Below are 17,233 nucleotides of genomic sequence, written 5' to 3'. Positions count from 1 at the left end.
CGGATGAGGAGGAGGGAGGGTCTAGCTAGCCTACGTTTTGTTTGACAATACTTCGAACGTCAACAAGAAGTGGTGTCACCCAATAGAGCACCTTTAATGCTCTTGACTGAAATTTTGTAACTTAAATAATGTCACATTTACAATTGCTCAGTAAAATTTCGCTGGCAAAATATAGTCATTCATTCTAGCTGCAATCTGGACTTTTGTGTGAGGGCTAAAAGTTCCCCATGCAGATTTTTCAAACAGTTTCAAGTTGGTCACATGATTTTTTTCCTCTTTGATCAACAGAAAGCATCTTGGTTAGAAAGTAACTTATTTGTGAGCTACATCTCTACACGGTTAACAATGGAACATTTTGCATGCAAAATTAAAAATGAATGAATTTTGCCTGCAAAATTTAAAATGAATGAATTTTTCCTGCAAAATTAAAAAATAATGAATTTTGCATGCAATATTTTGATGAAATTTACTTATGTGATCACACCTTAACTATTGTGCCCAGATTATTCCCTTAATGGTTTCAGCTTTATCATATTAAGATCTGACCAAAAACCTGTAAGAACATTTGTTGGAGAAAAGTTTTTTTAACCCCAGTCATTATGAAGGTCCTGTGGACTCACATCTACCAATCGTTAGAGGTGCAAGGTTTAAAATCACTTGGGATTCAATGGAAAACAGATGTAAAGTTCATTACGTCGAAGTTGATGTATTTGCTAATTGGTAAACTGATGATGACAGTGGGGCTAGAGGTATAGAGATCAGAATTAGACCATGCTAGGGTTTTTTAGATGGAGCTGAAGAATGTTGATGGCATTAGTCAGAGGAATGCATTAGACAGGTATTGCAAGGATGTATGGATGACAGCTTTAGGATTAAGTAATAGCGTCTGTCTGTAAAAGTTGGGAATTACTGGAACATTGAGCCACTGTATTCCTGGTAATACAAGGTATCAGACCTGAATGTGTGTGTGTTTTGAGTGATAGTCAGATAGGAGGAAGTGTAGCCTGCATATTGTTTGAGTATCCAGGAGTTCCTGTCTCATAAAACAGCATGTCAACTTCTCAGTCTGCCTGACGAGAATAACACGCCACTCCAGAGACATCTGCCTCACAGGAAAGAAGATCTTGTGTGGAAAGTTTGTTTAATCTAGAATCGGGTGGCTGTGGCCTGTGGGGATGTCAGGGGGCACCAGTGCTTGCTTTAACCTTAAAGTTTGGAGCTTTAATTGTGTTAACTGCTTTAAAAAAAAGAAATTGTCTTTTTTAGCTTCTTTCTCTTTTTTCTCTTTTTCTTTCTCTTTCTCTCCTGATTCCGAAACCGGAACTCCTGATTACCCTAATTACCCATAGTCCAAATCTGCCAGCGTGCACATGTGTTTCTACAGGCTGGTTTAAACTGCCCCAACATGCTGTACCTACTGATCCATCCAGAATCTGCAGATTGTTGGAATTTGCTGGGGGAGTTTGAACTAATCTAAAAATAAAATGTTGTATATTGTCGTGTAACCACATATATTTATTTTACTTTGTCATACGTTTTAAGTCCCAGTTATATAGCTAAGAAATTGCAAATGCAATGCATTTCATACTACATTTTCAAGTTGCCAATCATAATGGTTTGTTAAAAAAAAAGAATGAAAGAAACAGTCACTCCAAAACTGATGCTATTTTAGAAATATTCACTGTAAATTGCTTTCCTGTAGCTCAAACAGTAGAGCATTGGCGCTTGCACCGCCAAGGTCATGGGTTCGATCTCCAGGGAAAGCTAGAACTGATAAGAATGTTAATGTGTACCTTGAAACGCAATGTAAGTCGCTTTGGATAACAGCGTGTGTCAAATGCGTAAATGTAAATTTTCAAGATGGCAGATTTGTAAAAATAAAAAAGAAGAAATATTAATAATAAACTTTATTTTATATAGCGCTTTTAAATGTTACTTCTAAAAGTGCTTTACTCAGAAAAGGATACAATGTAAAGGTAAAAAGTAAATGCATAAATAACGGGAGATAAAAACATACAAAACAATAAATTAAACATACTGCAAACATACAATATTCAAAATATAATATATAAGATATACAATATACTAGTACACAACAAAATCACATATATGCAAGTCTAAAAAAGTGAGTTTTAAGAAAGGATTTAAAAGCACTAAAAGATTCAGCATGTCTAATCACATATGTAAGAGAGTTCCAGAGTTATGGGGCAAGCGAAGAAAAATCCCTGTTACCCATAGAGCGCAAGCGAGTTGAGTGAATAGTCAGAAGGCCAGAGTCAGAGGAGCGAAGATCACGCCTTGGAGTGTAAACAGTTAAGAGCTCAAATAAAGAAACAGTCACTCCAAAACTGATGCTATTTCAGAAATATTCAAGTTGGCAGACATAATGCCTTGTAAAGAAAGCATGAAAGAGAAAGTCAAAAATCTCCCCTAAACTAATGCTTTGTCTAGCATAGAATCAAAAATTATTAAAACAAAATCAGATTTTTTTAATCATAAATGCTTGATCATAATAACTGCGTTTTTCACATGATTTTGTGTAGTCTGTTTAAAGCCAATCTTGGGTACGGATCTTGACTGTGATCCACTATTTAGTGACCTTGGTGATCTACTGTTTAGTGACCTCATTAGTCCACATGTGCAAGATTAGTGAGAAAATTTGTGGTAGGTGGAGTAGTTTGTCCCAAATGGGGTTTGTTGAATATAGTAGCTTGTAGCTTTCTTTCAGATTTATTAGTTGTATTTGTATTTAGGTTGCCATAATAAAGTTGCTAAGCAAAAAAACTGCATCTGATTTTCTCAATTGGTTTCAATTGTGCAAGTTAGAAAGCTGTGTGCATAATGCACAAGTCCACACATTCATAAACAGCACACTTACACTGCGTCCCAATGTGCATAGTATCCATCCTTAATAGTATGTGAGATTAGAATAAGTGTGTTCCAAAGAATAGTATGTTGAAAAGAGTATGACAAAAGTCGAAGTGAGTCCAAGTCCATATTGCCCACAACCCATTGGGTCTCATTCATGAAACATTCGTAAATATACGAGTGATTTGCGCGTAAAGAGACCTTCCCGAAAACTCTTCTCCGGATTCACAAAAACTTCGTAAACGTCAGATGTGATCGTGAAATGTGTGTGTGTGTTAATGAATTCCAATCAGTCGTAAATGGGATGCGCGTGCACGTTCATTCTCAATTACCATAAATCCCGCCCATTAAATCCGACTGACAACTATATATGGGCATCATATTATGACATCAATGCGAATGAAAAGAAAAATTTCTCAGATGCAGAAATTGAAGTTTTATTATCAGAAGTTCATTCAAAACGCCACATTTTATTTTCAAGCGTACATAGTGGCGTGTCGGGTCCTAAAAAAAGGAAGCTTGGCAGCATATTACAGATGCAGTCAATGGAGTTTCATCTGTTAATCGAACATTCCCAGAAGTGAGAAGAAAATGTTCGACATCAAGCTTGAGAGCAAAAAACGAATTAGTTCACTTCGGAAAAATCGTATTAAAACTGGAGAAGGACCACCATCTGCAGATGCTATTACTGGCTATCATAATAAGAAAAACCGTATGTAATTACTATATATAATATTTTTTCAAAATGCTGTGTAGATATGTACCCGATTAAGGTGAATTAAAATGCAGCCTTATTAATGAGCAAACGTTCGGGTGTTAAGCGCATTATTTACGCGTGGCTGGGAGCAGGTGTAGATTTCTTGCGTACCAACTAACATTTGGAAAATACGAACATTTTAATGAATCCGAAAATTTACTCCAGAACCACTTTACACACGATTTACACAAAAATTCGTTCTGCTCGTGTTTCATGAATGAGACCAATTGCGCGTGAGAGGTGGATTAAGTTCAAAAGTACTAACATGGCGGATATATGCAACTGGCGATTGATTAGAGAAGTAGATAAAGAGATTTGAGTGACTAATAATCAACATTTAACCTGGTAAAATATATTTAATCATATCCGTGTTGTGTTTCATCTGGAACAACAATGTGAACTTTTATTTGGCCATTCACTTTTAAATGCATCATTATGCAAAAATATGAGAGTCTCCGCAAGAAAGACCCACGACTTGCAGATCAACGTGCTGCTTCTCTCTCTAATATGGTAGTAAATGAGATGAAATGTGGAGGGTGTTTACAGTGACAAGATGATTGACAGGCCGGTTTACGTGACAGGATGCACTTAACTATGTAACTAGCAATTTTATGATGTGATACCCCAAAGCTTATCTACTCTTCTGGTACACACTCAAAAGTATGCACTTTTTCTTCACAAAAAGAGTACATATTTTTGGGGCGTAGTATAAGTAGTCGAATTGAGATGCAACATTATTCTTTAACAGATATGCTCACTCTAAAACATAACTCCTGTGACTTCACAGCCTGACCTTTGATCTCTTCCTACGCAGGTTCACCGTTCTGCCGTCTGGTTCTCTGAAGATTAGTGATGTCAGGCTGATAGACAGTAAATTCTACACCTGTTCTGCTGCTAACCCAGCTGGCAACATCTCACTCACCTACAATTTGCAAGTACAAGGTACAATCCAATAATCTCAAGATTTATCTGTGGAAAAAAAAAATGAAACAGATTAATCAAAGAAATCACGGAAACACATGAAAAAATTTCACATGAAAAATATTAAGCAGCTGTTTTCAACACTGATAATAATAATAATAATAATAATAAATGTGTTTTTGAACACCAAATCAGCATATTTGAATTATGTGACACTGAAGACTGGAGTAATGATGCTAAAAAATTCAGCTTTGCCATCACAGGTATGAATTATATATATATATATATATATATATATATATATATATATATATATATATATATATATATATATATATATATAATATAAAATAACACTTATTTTAAATTGTAATAATATTTCACAATATATCTGTTTGACTGCACTTTTGATTAAATGAATGCAGCTTTGTTGAGCATACAAAGACTTCTTTAAAAAACATTAAAAAATCTTACTGAACTCAAACTTCTGGACGGTAGTGTATGAAAACACCATGGTACCTTTTGTATAGTGTGGCCTGTGTAGAAATGTATTAATTCCCCGGGATAAACGAACCATCAAACAATGAAGAAACCAGACTTTTAACTTTTTTTTATCCTTACAGCTAAACCAAGGATTCAGCCAGCACCTACATCTCTTAAAGCTCTGATTGGCCAGACAGTTGTGTTGCCATGTGTGGTCCAAGGAGAGCCGAGCCCTCAGATCAGCTGGTTTCACAACAGACTTCTGGTGGGCAGTGACAGGATGCTGAAGATCCAGGCGGTCCAGCACTCCAACAGTGGGACGTACAGCTGTGTAGCCAAGAATAGTGCTGGAGAAGATACCATTGAGATTGTCCTGGAAGTGTTAGGTACGTCTGTTGTGCATAACTATGAACATTTGTCTTTGTACAAAGAACTGCACATCAAAACATTTTAGGAAGGCAATAAATCATTATCCCTAGTCTAGCCAATCTAAATGATGACTAAACATGACTTATATGCAATTGTAAGCATCACCAGTGGATATGGAAACAAATCCCTGTGTTCCTGTGCTCTCCTCTTTGTCCCTTAAGTTGACCTTTGGCTTTGGGTCTTTTATCATAACCTTGTGAACTGTGTATGTGGTTGCAGAGGGCCCCTATTTTGAGACAAATGCAGAGACCATCATCGAGAGTGTGGCTTACAGCAGAGTGGTCATCCCTTGCCCTGCACGAGGTAGGTCATGGAGAGACCAGCATAACATAAACTGGGTCATCATCTGCATATGATTTTGGTTTTCGGATATATTTCTCTACATGTTGTGTATTTTCTTCTCTGCTCCCGTGGGTTAATGTTTGGTTTATTATCATTTGAAAGTCAAAAGAGTATTCTAAAAAACGAAATGTAATTTAAAGTTGTTGGTGGTCTAAACTTGTTTAACAAGCGAAAAATCTATTGTCAACCAGCTTTACTAGCTTTTTTTTATTTTGCTGCTGAACAGCGTGACTGCTGCAGCAGCTCATTTGCATTTAAAGATACATGCACAAAAATGGCATGTTTTTGCTTCAACTCAAAAATTCGAGCTGAAACTTCACAGACATATTCCGGAGACACCTGAGACTTATATTGCATTTTGTATAAAGGGGCATAATTGGTCCCCTTTAATTTATTTAAAAAAAAAAAAAAAAAAAACGTAATGACCCCAAACTTTTGAACTTTTGTATATAAATAATTTAAGCAATTGATTCAGTAACAATAATTCAAGCAAGCAAATAAAGGAATACTTGTAATAAAAAAAAGCTGTCTGTAGTAGTTATAAATAGCTTTATATAAAAGCAATTTGTTTATGGTATGACTCCATTTAGATATCTAAGTAAACAAATGTGTGTGTGTGTGTGTGAGGTAGTGATGTGATAAAAGCTGTACTGAAAGCTATCTTGGTTTCTTTGGGAGTCTCGTTTTTTTTCTGCTGTCTCTTACCATATGGTCTCTTTTCTCAGCGCAGCCTCATTTTGGCTGCTGGTGACATCCTCGTTGGGTAAAACTTTGCACAGGTTTAACAACTCAATTCACATAAACAGACCTGGAGAGGAAGTCAAATGCCTTCACTTGCTTGGAGTGAGAGGTGTTTGGTGTGAATTTGTGTCTGTTTATGAAATGCACTACTGTGATATGTACCCAGCTCTTCCCGTACACACTGTTAGCTAATAGGTGTTGTTTTGACGGAAACCTGCCATGGCAACCCTGCATGTCGCGGATATGACATGATATGTGTGTGTGTGTAGCAGCTGGAACACGACTCTTCTCCTCTGTCTCTGTGGGCAACATCTGCTTTCCTGTATGAGATGGCCCCCTGGAAAGGAATCCTAATTAGGGACTGTTGCAGGAGGAGAGGAGGAGGGCTAAGAGCGATTGTACAGGGTTTGATGGGTCGTTTTTACAGCTGGAAAAGAGGCGGTTATCAGTCTGTCTTGAATCAGAACAAAGATTCTCAAGTCATCCTTACTATTAATTGGAATTTGTGCCGAATTGCTGTTTGTTTTTCTGCATTTGTGCTGTATCTCTAATGTTGTTATGGTGACTGAGAATTTCAGACATCTGTGTTGCTCTTAATGAGAGGTATTTAATACAGATATGACTGTAAATAAGTGCAAATGGCTGTGCTGTCTCGCATGTTTGGTGGCAGATGATGGAAAACATTGTGCTTAGAAGAATGTGTCTGTCTGTGAAATAAGATGACTTGCCGAATAATCACACTTCACAGAAAAATAGCAAACCAAACACAAGCTTTACAGTCGATTTGAGCTTATTGTGTTATGATCAGGGTTATTAGAGTTAACTAAAAAACTTAAATCAAAACTATAAAAAAACATTTTGGGAACACTTTAGTTTAGGGTCCAATTCTCACTATTAACTACTTAGCTAGTTAAACTAGATTATTAGCATGTATATTACTAGGATATTGGCTGTTTATTAGTACTTATAAAGCACATATTAATACCTTATCCATTTAGTTTAACTAAAATAATAAAACTAAAATAGAAATTAATAAAAACTATATATAAATATTTTTAAAAGATCGTTTAGAAATCAGGATTCTTTGATGAATAGAAAGTTCAAAATAACAACATTTATTGAAACAGAAATCTTCTGTAAAATTATGTTTCATTTTCACTTTTGATCAATTTAATGCATCCATGTTGAATAAAATTATTGCTTGAAAAAAGTCTTACACCAAACCCCAAATCTTTATTTTCTTTTGTGCTTTTTAATTAAGGTTATGTTATCAAATTTAAATCATTTTAAGAAGTTTGCCAAGGCCCCATAGTGGGCACTGCCCCCCTGGTTGAGAACCACTGCTTTAGCATCATAATTATTTTTATATGTTTGGAAATAATCATTATTTTTGCAATTCTGTTTGATGATTTTAGTGGCCCTTAAATTTTCTTTTTTAAAACATCTATATACAAAACATACATACTGGTTTGTTGTAATAGAATGTCACAATTCTGCAGGTGTGTTAAATAAGCAAGACATTTAAAATGTGCCAAAAGGAGTAGGAGTGAGGAAGTCTGTCCTTTTCAGACCGATCCATTTCATCTGGCTCGCACTGAAAGACATGACTCCACCCAAGGAACGCACATAAGCCTCTTTTTATAACGCGCATCATTTGAAGTATTGTTCGAGAGATTTCTGACAAATAAACTGCACCTAATGTTATACTGTAATGTAAACGGGACCAGCTGCACATCATTCTTTAAGTCACAAAAACAATCAATCCAAACATTATGACTGTAAACATCTGCTCTGGGAGTTCTCTTCCATCCACTTCTGATTGGTTTGTTGTTCAGAAAGAAAAAAAAACTGACTTATTGTATACAGTGTCCCCTAAAAGCGTTTAGACACTTTAGATACACTTAAAATATATGAATGTCTTCGAATTACGTAATAAAATATTACACAAGTGACATTTATATGATCAAACAAACTACTTAGTTTGTGTGAAAAAAAAAGATTGTAAGAAAGTGAAGACAAAAAGTATTTATACACTTTGTACTTGTCAAACAATGATCAAGTTCATAGTTAATGTGACAAACTACATCTGTACTTACTCTGATAAGACACCTGTGTGAATTTGACCTCAGTTGGCACCAGTTGGTTACAAGTTATTTCAAACAAAGTTGGTTCTGAGAAAAGCTCTAGCATCATTTATTTGCAAACCCTGGTGAAAAAAATGCTAAGTATACTTGTAGCCAGACTAATTATCAGTATACTTCAAGTGTGTTAATGATTAGTTATCTTGAAGTGTGCTATTTTGAATCGACTAATTTTGTACTAAGTATTTTTTAGTTGGAATTAAATTGTAGTAAAGCATAACTTTAAGTGTATTTAGTGTACTTTTGTGTACTAAATTGGACCAACTTCTAGTATACTTTGTATACTTTACCTGTGTAGGGGACTAATTACATGCTTGATTAGTGATATTAAAGTGTACTTTATTTGTGTTACAAGTACATTACAAATTCATTACGAGTGTCTTCGAAACATACAAGCAATATGCCATAAGTGTATTTATATATTTTTGGCATTTTCGCCTTTTATTAGGATAGGACAGTAGCTAGAATGGAAGTGAAGTGGGAGATAGAGAGGGGGGACGGGATCAGGAAAGGTCCACGAGCCGGGACCCAAACTCAGGTCCCCCACAGCACATGTTGGCACACTTGCCCACGATGCTATCGTGGTGTGATATACAGTATGTGAGTAAAAAGTATAGGCACATTAATACCTTTGGCTTATTCCAAATACTACAAATTCCATACTTTGTCTTCAATAACAAATGTTCATTAATAGACTAATAAAACTTATAGTAGCTATACTTTGTACAAAATACTATTGTATACTATAATGTATTTTGAAAGTAGGGGTAGTTTTAAATGCACTGTTACAATGATCATTTCCAGCACACAGTTAAAATATACCTAAAATATATTTTTAATAAAGTGCAAATAAATACACTGAATTTTCACTGAAAAATATATTTTTAGAAAATATACTAAAGTACAATTATTTTAAAGTGTGTTAAAAGTTGTATTGTTAAAATAGGTAAAAGCATGATGCTAATATACTTTTAATATATTTAAAGATAGTAAATTTTTGTTAGTATATTTGCAATGTCCTATTGAAAAAGGGAATATATTACAAATACAATAAAGTATACTTTTTTTCCACTAGGGAATGCCTCCTGGTTTGATATTTTCTGTCATCATTCACTGAATCTCATGTCGTTTCAGACCCGTATGACTTACATTTTTCGTGGAACATAAAAGAAAACATTTTGAAAAATGTAGTGTGATTTTTAAAGTAACATTTTAAAGTCCCCCTCTAGTCAATAATTTTACCGCTTACAACTCATCTTTGATCACCAAAATGACATATTCAAAAATATTCTGTGAAAAGAAATTTCTTCATGCTTTAAAAAAGTTTGAATGCAACTCTACACCCTTGCCTAATTTAGTTAGCAAATTAATGAATATGCTAATTACCCCCGCCTCCTCTCACGCCAGCTCACAGATACACTCGGCCAACTCACTGAGGTAAACGCTGCACAATGGTATCGCTCTTTAGAACGTCAGACACATAACGATAATTCATATGATTAGCCTTTTGCTTGACTATGTTATCAAACAGGTAATAATGTGTTGCTAATGTTACACAAACCATGTTCCCATTCGCATAACAATTAATAACAATTATCAGAAACGCAGAACGTCAGTGGAGAAAGGTGTAGTTCATCCTAACATCATAGTATACATCATACACCCGCTGAATCTACCCGATTTTTCATGTCAACAGAAAAATATACTGGGATAACCTGGCATCTCTCAAGACTCCCCTGTTACAGTAGTTTGCTGTTAAGGATATGCTAAAGTCTGCCGCACATTGACGTGATTGGTTACAAGGTAGTTTGTGACGTCAGAAACACCAGCAATTTCAAACCACATTTGTGAGACTGTCTTTGGTTCACGTACTGTCCTAGTGCAATGAAGAGGGCTTGTGTACAAGTAAACATGATTCATGATAGAAGAGCTCAAAGACTTGTAGAAGTAGGCTAAAATGGCATGTTTATATTTTTATCTCACATTTTCTTTTCTTTTCTCTTTTCTCGGTTAGGTTTAATGTAGGTGGTACATACATTTCAAACACGATAGAGATTTAACCTTTAAGTGTCACCTACTGGACATTTCATTTGTGAATTGCTGCAATTCGCACGGCTACCAAAATTGCCAGATTCAAGTTCATCAGATAAAACTGAATGCTCTTTTAGAGCCATTCACTGGACATTTCACTTTGAACGTGTTGTGAAACGTGCAAGAAGCAATGGAATGTAATTTTTTAGAAATGTTGTCACCAGCACGGTTTTCCAATGAGCCTGCATTGTCCATGCAATGAAAGTCAATAGGGTCCAAAACTACACAAACTGGACCACACTGACTTTCATGTATAAACAGATAAACCCTGATACATTCTTCAATGTATATTCTTTTAAGTTTCACAGAAGAAATTGAGTCACACTGGTTTGGAATGACACCGTTGTGGAATTTAGACTTTTTAGGTGAACTATCCCTTTATGTCTGAAAGTCCAAAATTGTCAAAATACTTTTTGAACCTTTTGTTTTCTTACTATATTCCTTCCACCATTGTATAGACTCTACATGTCACATGAAAGAGTTTCATCTAAAGCGCTCTGCGTGAAACCAAACACAAGTAACGACTTCTCAGTGTCTGTCATTTCTGCTTAAATGGCTCTTGAGGAGGTTTAAGACATGACTGTAAAACAAGTTCAAGGTTAAGAGCCCCTGCCCCCTGCCCCGTCACTTAAAGATAAACCTAGTAAAGTTCATAACACATCTGTTAAAGGGGTCTTGGAGGCTGATATAGGACCTCATTGGTGTGTTTAAAGTACTCCCCTTACTGTTGACCTGAAGTCTCTAGACTTGTGTCTTTGAGCTATAAATCTAGTGTTCTTACGCTTGATCAGATCTCTTCTGATATACAGTGTCTGGCATCTTCACTCAGGGTGTTTCACCTTGAAGTACTGCTTGACAGGCAATGAAATTTACTGGCGTCCTCTTTGTTTCTGCTCTTTGCTGTCTTGCTGTCAGATGGATAGATATCTGGTCTTCTTTTTAAGCTCTGGCGAGCCGTGTGTTCAGTGTGTGTGGGGAATTCTGATTCTGATCGATGTCTTCTCTTTCACACACAGTTTCTCTCTGTCTCACTCAATTGTTTTTTTCTGTTGTCATCCCCTGGCTAGGGTCTCCTGCTCCTTGGGTGCGATGGTTCAAAAATGGCCTGGAGATCCATATGGAGCGATCGGAGCACAGTGTGTCTCTGGGTGATGATAGCGCTTTGGTGATTGGCTCAGCTTCAGCCAGTCACAGTGGAGACTTCAAGTGTGTGGCCACTAATGAAGCAGGATCAGTGGAGAGGAAGACCAGGCTGAAGGTCAATGGTGAGATACTTGCAGCATTTCCAGTGGCCAATAGCTTTATAATAAATTTGAAATTAATGTCTATTTAGTCTTGTTTAGATCGTTGATACCCAACAAGAGCTACATGAAGCATTCCTGTCATAGGACAAAAATAATCCACTGCAAATTATAAATATAAAATCCACATTTACAAACATTATAATATATATATAAATATATTATTTATATTATAAAATGATATTCATAAAATTATAAATAATAAGTTTATAATAATTAATAATAGATTAATAAATTATATTGATTAGATTTTATTTATATTTTAATATATTTGAGATATTTTAGATTTTTTTCAATATTAAAGATTATTATGTAATTATAGAATCTTTTTTACTGATTTTTTTAAACTTGAATTATTAAAAATGATGAAACTGGAGTTCCCTTTCGTAGTCACTCCGAGTTACGTCGGATGACGAAGAATGGGGGTTTCGCTTAGAACACCTATAGACTTCGAGTATTACAAAACGAGCCAATGGCGATGAAATGCCAAGGGTCTGCGGAATTTGCATAGCGTATCTCCGCCCCACCGCGTATGTATAAAAGGAGGACGCCGGCAACATGCAGATATGTTTTCGCTTCGGAGCCAAGAGTATTTCTTCACTCCACAATCATCTCTGTCTTCGCTCTACGAGACGAGCTTCTCTTTCCGGTGTTGGTGTGACGGCGATCTGCAGCGAGCTCACAGTGCCTGCTGATCTGTGCAGTGATCTGCCAGTGTGTGTGTGTCTCCCTGTGCGCTTCAACATCGCGGAGCTTTTTCTCCTCTCATAAAAGAGCTCGCACACGGCACGTCTTTTTAAAGACGGCTCGCCCGTGCATTTCTGTGTCCACGCCCCAGCCCCCCCTCTTTCATGACGGTGCCCGCTAGGGAACTGATGATTCCACGAGTCTACCCTCAGGTGGCCCGTGTGTTTTCATTTGAAGCTACAGAGGATGATGCTGTGTCTGTAGCAGCATCACTAGGTGGGCTTGATTCTACTGAAAATGACGACTCGTCACAACTGCATACAGCTGTGCCTGAGTCTGATCCGGAGATGACGGCCATGCTTTCCCGGGACGATTGGTTTTGGGTTAGGCCGCCGACGCGTCCAAGGCAAACCCCAATATCTTTCCTCCCGGACGTGCATGATGAGATCACTGGTCCTCTCGTTGGTCTCATCCGCCTTTCCTCCCCTCAGGGGCCGCTGCCCATGGGTACACTGGGGTTCCCCCGGTTGAACGCTCTGTTGCCATGCTACTATGTCCTCAGAGTGCTTCCCGGCGCAATCCTAGGCACCCGTCCAAAGCCTGTAGTTCTTTTCGTCTACACTAATCTGTGGTGAAATCCTATAGTGCCACAGGACAGGCAGCTGTCTCACTGCATCCCATGACCGTTCTGCTGGTCTACCTGACCCAGATGCTCATGGACATGCAGGAGGGCGGGACTGACCAGAGGCTCTTCAGTGAGCTGCGCGCCGCCACTGACCTTGCTCTCTGAGCGACGAAAGTGGCCGTATGCTCTCGGAGTCAGGTGATGTTCACCAGTCTGGGGCTGACCGGTACTCTCATCCCCCCTTTGAGCCTTTGCAATCAGTGGAGCTTAAGCAGCGCTCCTGGTTGCACTGGCCTCTATCAAGAGGGTAGGGGACCTGAACGCATTCTCCGTTGACGAAGCGTGTCTGGAGTTCGGGCCGGCTTACCCTCACGTGATCCTGAGACCCTGGCCTGGATATGTGCCCAAGGTTCCTACTACTCCCTTCCGGGACCAGGTGGTGAACCTGCAAGCGCTGCCCTCGGAGGAGGCAGACCCAGCCTTGGCACTGCTCTGTCCAGTATGTGCTCTCCGCACCTATGTAGACAGAACGCAGAGTTTCAGGACCTCAGTCCAGCTCTGTGTCTGTTATGGTGGAAGCTGAAGGGAAAGGCTCTCTCCAAGCAGAGGTTGTCTCACTGGATAGTGGACTCCATTGCTTTGGCATACCAGCAGCAAGGTCGACTGTGCCCCCTTGGTGTGACCGCCCACTCCACCCAGAGTGTGGCGTCCTCTTGGGCTCTAGCGCATGGCGCCTCGCTAACAGACATCTGCAGAGCTGCAGGCTGGTCGACACCTAACTCAGTGTCCTCTCATGTACTCGCTTCTACCAGCTAGTATTTGACCCGCTCAGGTGTCTCGCTTGCTCGCCATTCCACTCTACGGACTGGATACGTGCGATATATTCCTCAGGTGAGCCTCCTCTCTGAGGCCATGAGTTCCTCCAGCACTGCTGACGCTGGCACCAGTGTCTATTGCCTGTGCGTCGGCTAGGTGCCTCCGTGTGCATGGTTCCTCCCCTGAGTAACCCCCACATGTGTATTTCCACTGTAAGCCTCCTTGAGCATGTGTCTTTCCCTTGGCAAGCCACCTTGCCACCCCTGGGGTTGAAATATTCCACCTGCGGCTGGACACCCCAGTGTTCTCCATATGCATCCTTCGGGTCATATGTGTATTTTCTAAGTCCCCCCCGTTTGGGCTGGCAATATTTTGCATGTTTCCTCTAAACTATGGGATATGCTCCCCAGTGTACCTTGGTATTCATGTGTTAAATAGGAGTCCTTGCTAGTCTTACGACAGGGGTCTCAGTTTTACGCAGGGCACTGGAAGACCGCTGTGAAGTGGCGTGATTACACGGGGACCCCCATTCGTCGTCATCCGACGTAACTCGGAGTGACTACGAAAGGGAACGTCTCGGTTACGCATGTAACCCTCCTTCCCTGAGTAGGGAACGGAGACGTTACGTCTCCCTGCCACTTCCACTGTACCGGTGGGTAGAAGCCTGAGTTCAGTCTCGGCTCCTCAGCGAAGACATATCTGCATGTTGCCGGCGTCCTCCTTTTATACCCACGCGGTGGGGCGGAGATACGCAATGCAAATTCCGCAGACCCATGACATTTCATCGCCATTGGCTCGTTTTGTAATACTCGAAGTCAATAGGTGTTCTAAGCGAAACCCCCATTAGTCGTCATCCGACGTAACGTCTCCGTTCCCTACTCAAGAACGAGGGTTACATACGTAACCGAGACGTTTTTTATAGTAAAAACAATGTGTTTAATGCAATTTGTGACACAAATGTCTGTATGACACTCTTTTTCTCTTTAAAGGGATACTTCACCAAATGAAAATTATCCCATGATTTACTCATCCTCAAGCCATCCTAGGAGTAGATGACTTTATTTTTTCAGATGAACACAATCAGAGATATATTAAATAATGTCCTGGCTCTTCCAAGCTTTATAATGGCAGTGAATAGATGATGAAATTTTGAAGCCCAATAAAGTGCATCCATCCATCATAAACGTACTCCATACGGCTCTGGGGGGTTAATAAAGGCCTTCTGAAAAGCGAAGCACTTGTGTAAGAAAAATATCCATACTTAAAACTTTATAAGCTAAAATAACTAGCTTTCAATAGACGGCCGTACGCATCGATTTACGGCGAAAGAGTAACTCCTTGACCTTACTCATGATGTATTGACGAACGCGGAAGCACAGAGGATAGAGCAAAATAAAACACCTGTCACGAATTAGAGGTCTAAAAAGAGAATTTTTAAAGAGAAATGTCTGAGGATTTTGATATAACAGAAGAAGAGCTTGATATTGTTACCCACTCCTATTTATAATGCTTGGAAGAGCCAGGACATTATTTAATATATCTCTGATTGTATTTTTCTGTAAGAAGAAAGTCATATACACCTAGGATGACTTGAGGGTGAGTAAATCATGGGGTAATTTTCATTTTTGGGTGAACTATCCCTTTAATAATATTCATGATAATACTAAATATATCTGGTATAATATATGTAGGAGCTAATTGAAACATATTTCTGGTTTTAGAGTAGGTACTTACAGTAGATTTATTTGAAAGTCTTTCATTGCTTGATTGCATGCCTAATTAATTATATGATGGATTCAATTATGCTGAATGATTTCTGTGTCTACACAAATCTAGTTCCTCCAGAGATCCAAGATGATGGTCAGGCTTTGAATCTGACGGTCACGCTGAAGCAGCCACTGACACTGGGATGTGATGCCTTCGGCACTCCAAACCCAACCATTATCTGGACTAAAGATAACAGACCTGTAGGTTTCCTCTTGTAGGGGGATTTTTCATAAACATTTCATTATATAAATATGTAGTAATTTTTTCTGACCGCAGAATGCCACAAGTGAACAATCAAAATTAAAGGAATAGTTTACCCGAAAATGACAATTTTGTTATCATTCACTCACCCTCATGTTGTTCCAAATATGTATGAGTTTTTTTCTTCTGCTGAACACACAAAAAAGGTATTTTGAAGAATGTTGGTAACCAGACAGCTGACGGTAGTAGTTTAGAAAATAAAGTAGGAAAAAAATTCCATGGAAATCAATGGCAACCATCAACAGTCTTATTACCATAGTTCTTCAAAATATCTTCTTTTGTGTTCAACAGAAGAAGGAAAAATTATTTAGTTTAGTTTTGTTTAGTTTTTCAATGCACCTGAATGACTATCCTCCAGTATGCTGCTGGTAGCATAGTTCCACCTTGTGGCCCTGAAATTCATCACACGTCTTGGCCGCTACTCTTGTAAATCAATTACCCGCTTTGTGCTTCTAGGTACTGGAGACCCCAGGGGTGTATCTGCAGAATGGAAAAAGGCTTTTAAAGATTTATCGTGTTCAGCATGATCACGCTGGCCGCTTTTCCTGCACTGCCCAGAACTCTGCTGGGGAAGCCAGGAAGGAGTATACTATTGAAGTACAAGGTGAAATATAGATAGACAGGCATTGTAATTTAAAGTAACCTTGAGATAAACAAAACAAATTGATGTTAGGTAAAATAATGGACTTTGTTTTTGTCTTTAACTTGTAACATTTGACTCCCATTAGTTTTTTTTTTAGTTTTTGTTGGGTTTTTGGAATGACCTCAGGATTACTCTGCCCTGTAGTTGATTTCTCATTTATTCTTATGTATATTTAGCTCCACCAGCAATTTCAGGTTCCTCAGGAGTGCAGGAACTGACCGTCATGGCGGGGCAGGAAGTGGACATGCAGTGCAGAGTTAGCGGCCGCCCACTGCCGACAGTGGAATGGAGTCACGATGGAGAGTGAGTCAATTACACGAACACACTTACATGCTCCTCTTTTCCAGCTCCTATGCTCAT

General features: G+C 38.6%; 1 protein-coding gene across 1 annotated transcript in view; it reads left to right on the top strand.

Annotated features, from left to right (window-relative positions):
- hmcn2 (hemicentin 2) overlaps window positions 1–17,233 on the top strand; it is a 149,402-nt gene that overhangs the window by 47,172 nt on the left and 84,997 nt on the right. The window contains exons 23-29 of the mRNA XM_077224262.1: window positions 4,440–4,567; window positions 5,170–5,415; window positions 5,678–5,761; window positions 11,841–12,038; window positions 16,039–16,169; window positions 16,687–16,834; window positions 17,050–17,176. Of these exons, the coding sequence (XP_077080377.1) occupies window positions 4,440–4,567; window positions 5,170–5,415; window positions 5,678–5,761; window positions 11,841–12,038; window positions 16,039–16,169; window positions 16,687–16,834; window positions 17,050–17,176 (1,062 nt within the window). The remainder of the gene's footprint in view (window positions 1–4,439; window positions 4,568–5,169; window positions 5,416–5,677; window positions 5,762–11,840; window positions 12,039–16,038; window positions 16,170–16,686; window positions 16,835–17,049; window positions 17,177–17,233) is intronic.

The sequence above is a fragment of the Siphateles boraxobius genome, unplaced genomic scaffold, assembly GCF_051911475.1.
Source record: "Siphateles boraxobius isolate OS27281-9 unplaced genomic scaffold, OSU_SipBor_1 9, whole genome shotgun sequence".
NCBI lineage: Eukaryota > Metazoa > Chordata > Actinopteri > Cypriniformes > Leuciscidae > Siphateles > Siphateles boraxobius.
The sequence above is the reverse complement of the archived record's forward strand: the minus strand, read 5'-3'. Positions and strand labels throughout refer to the sequence as shown.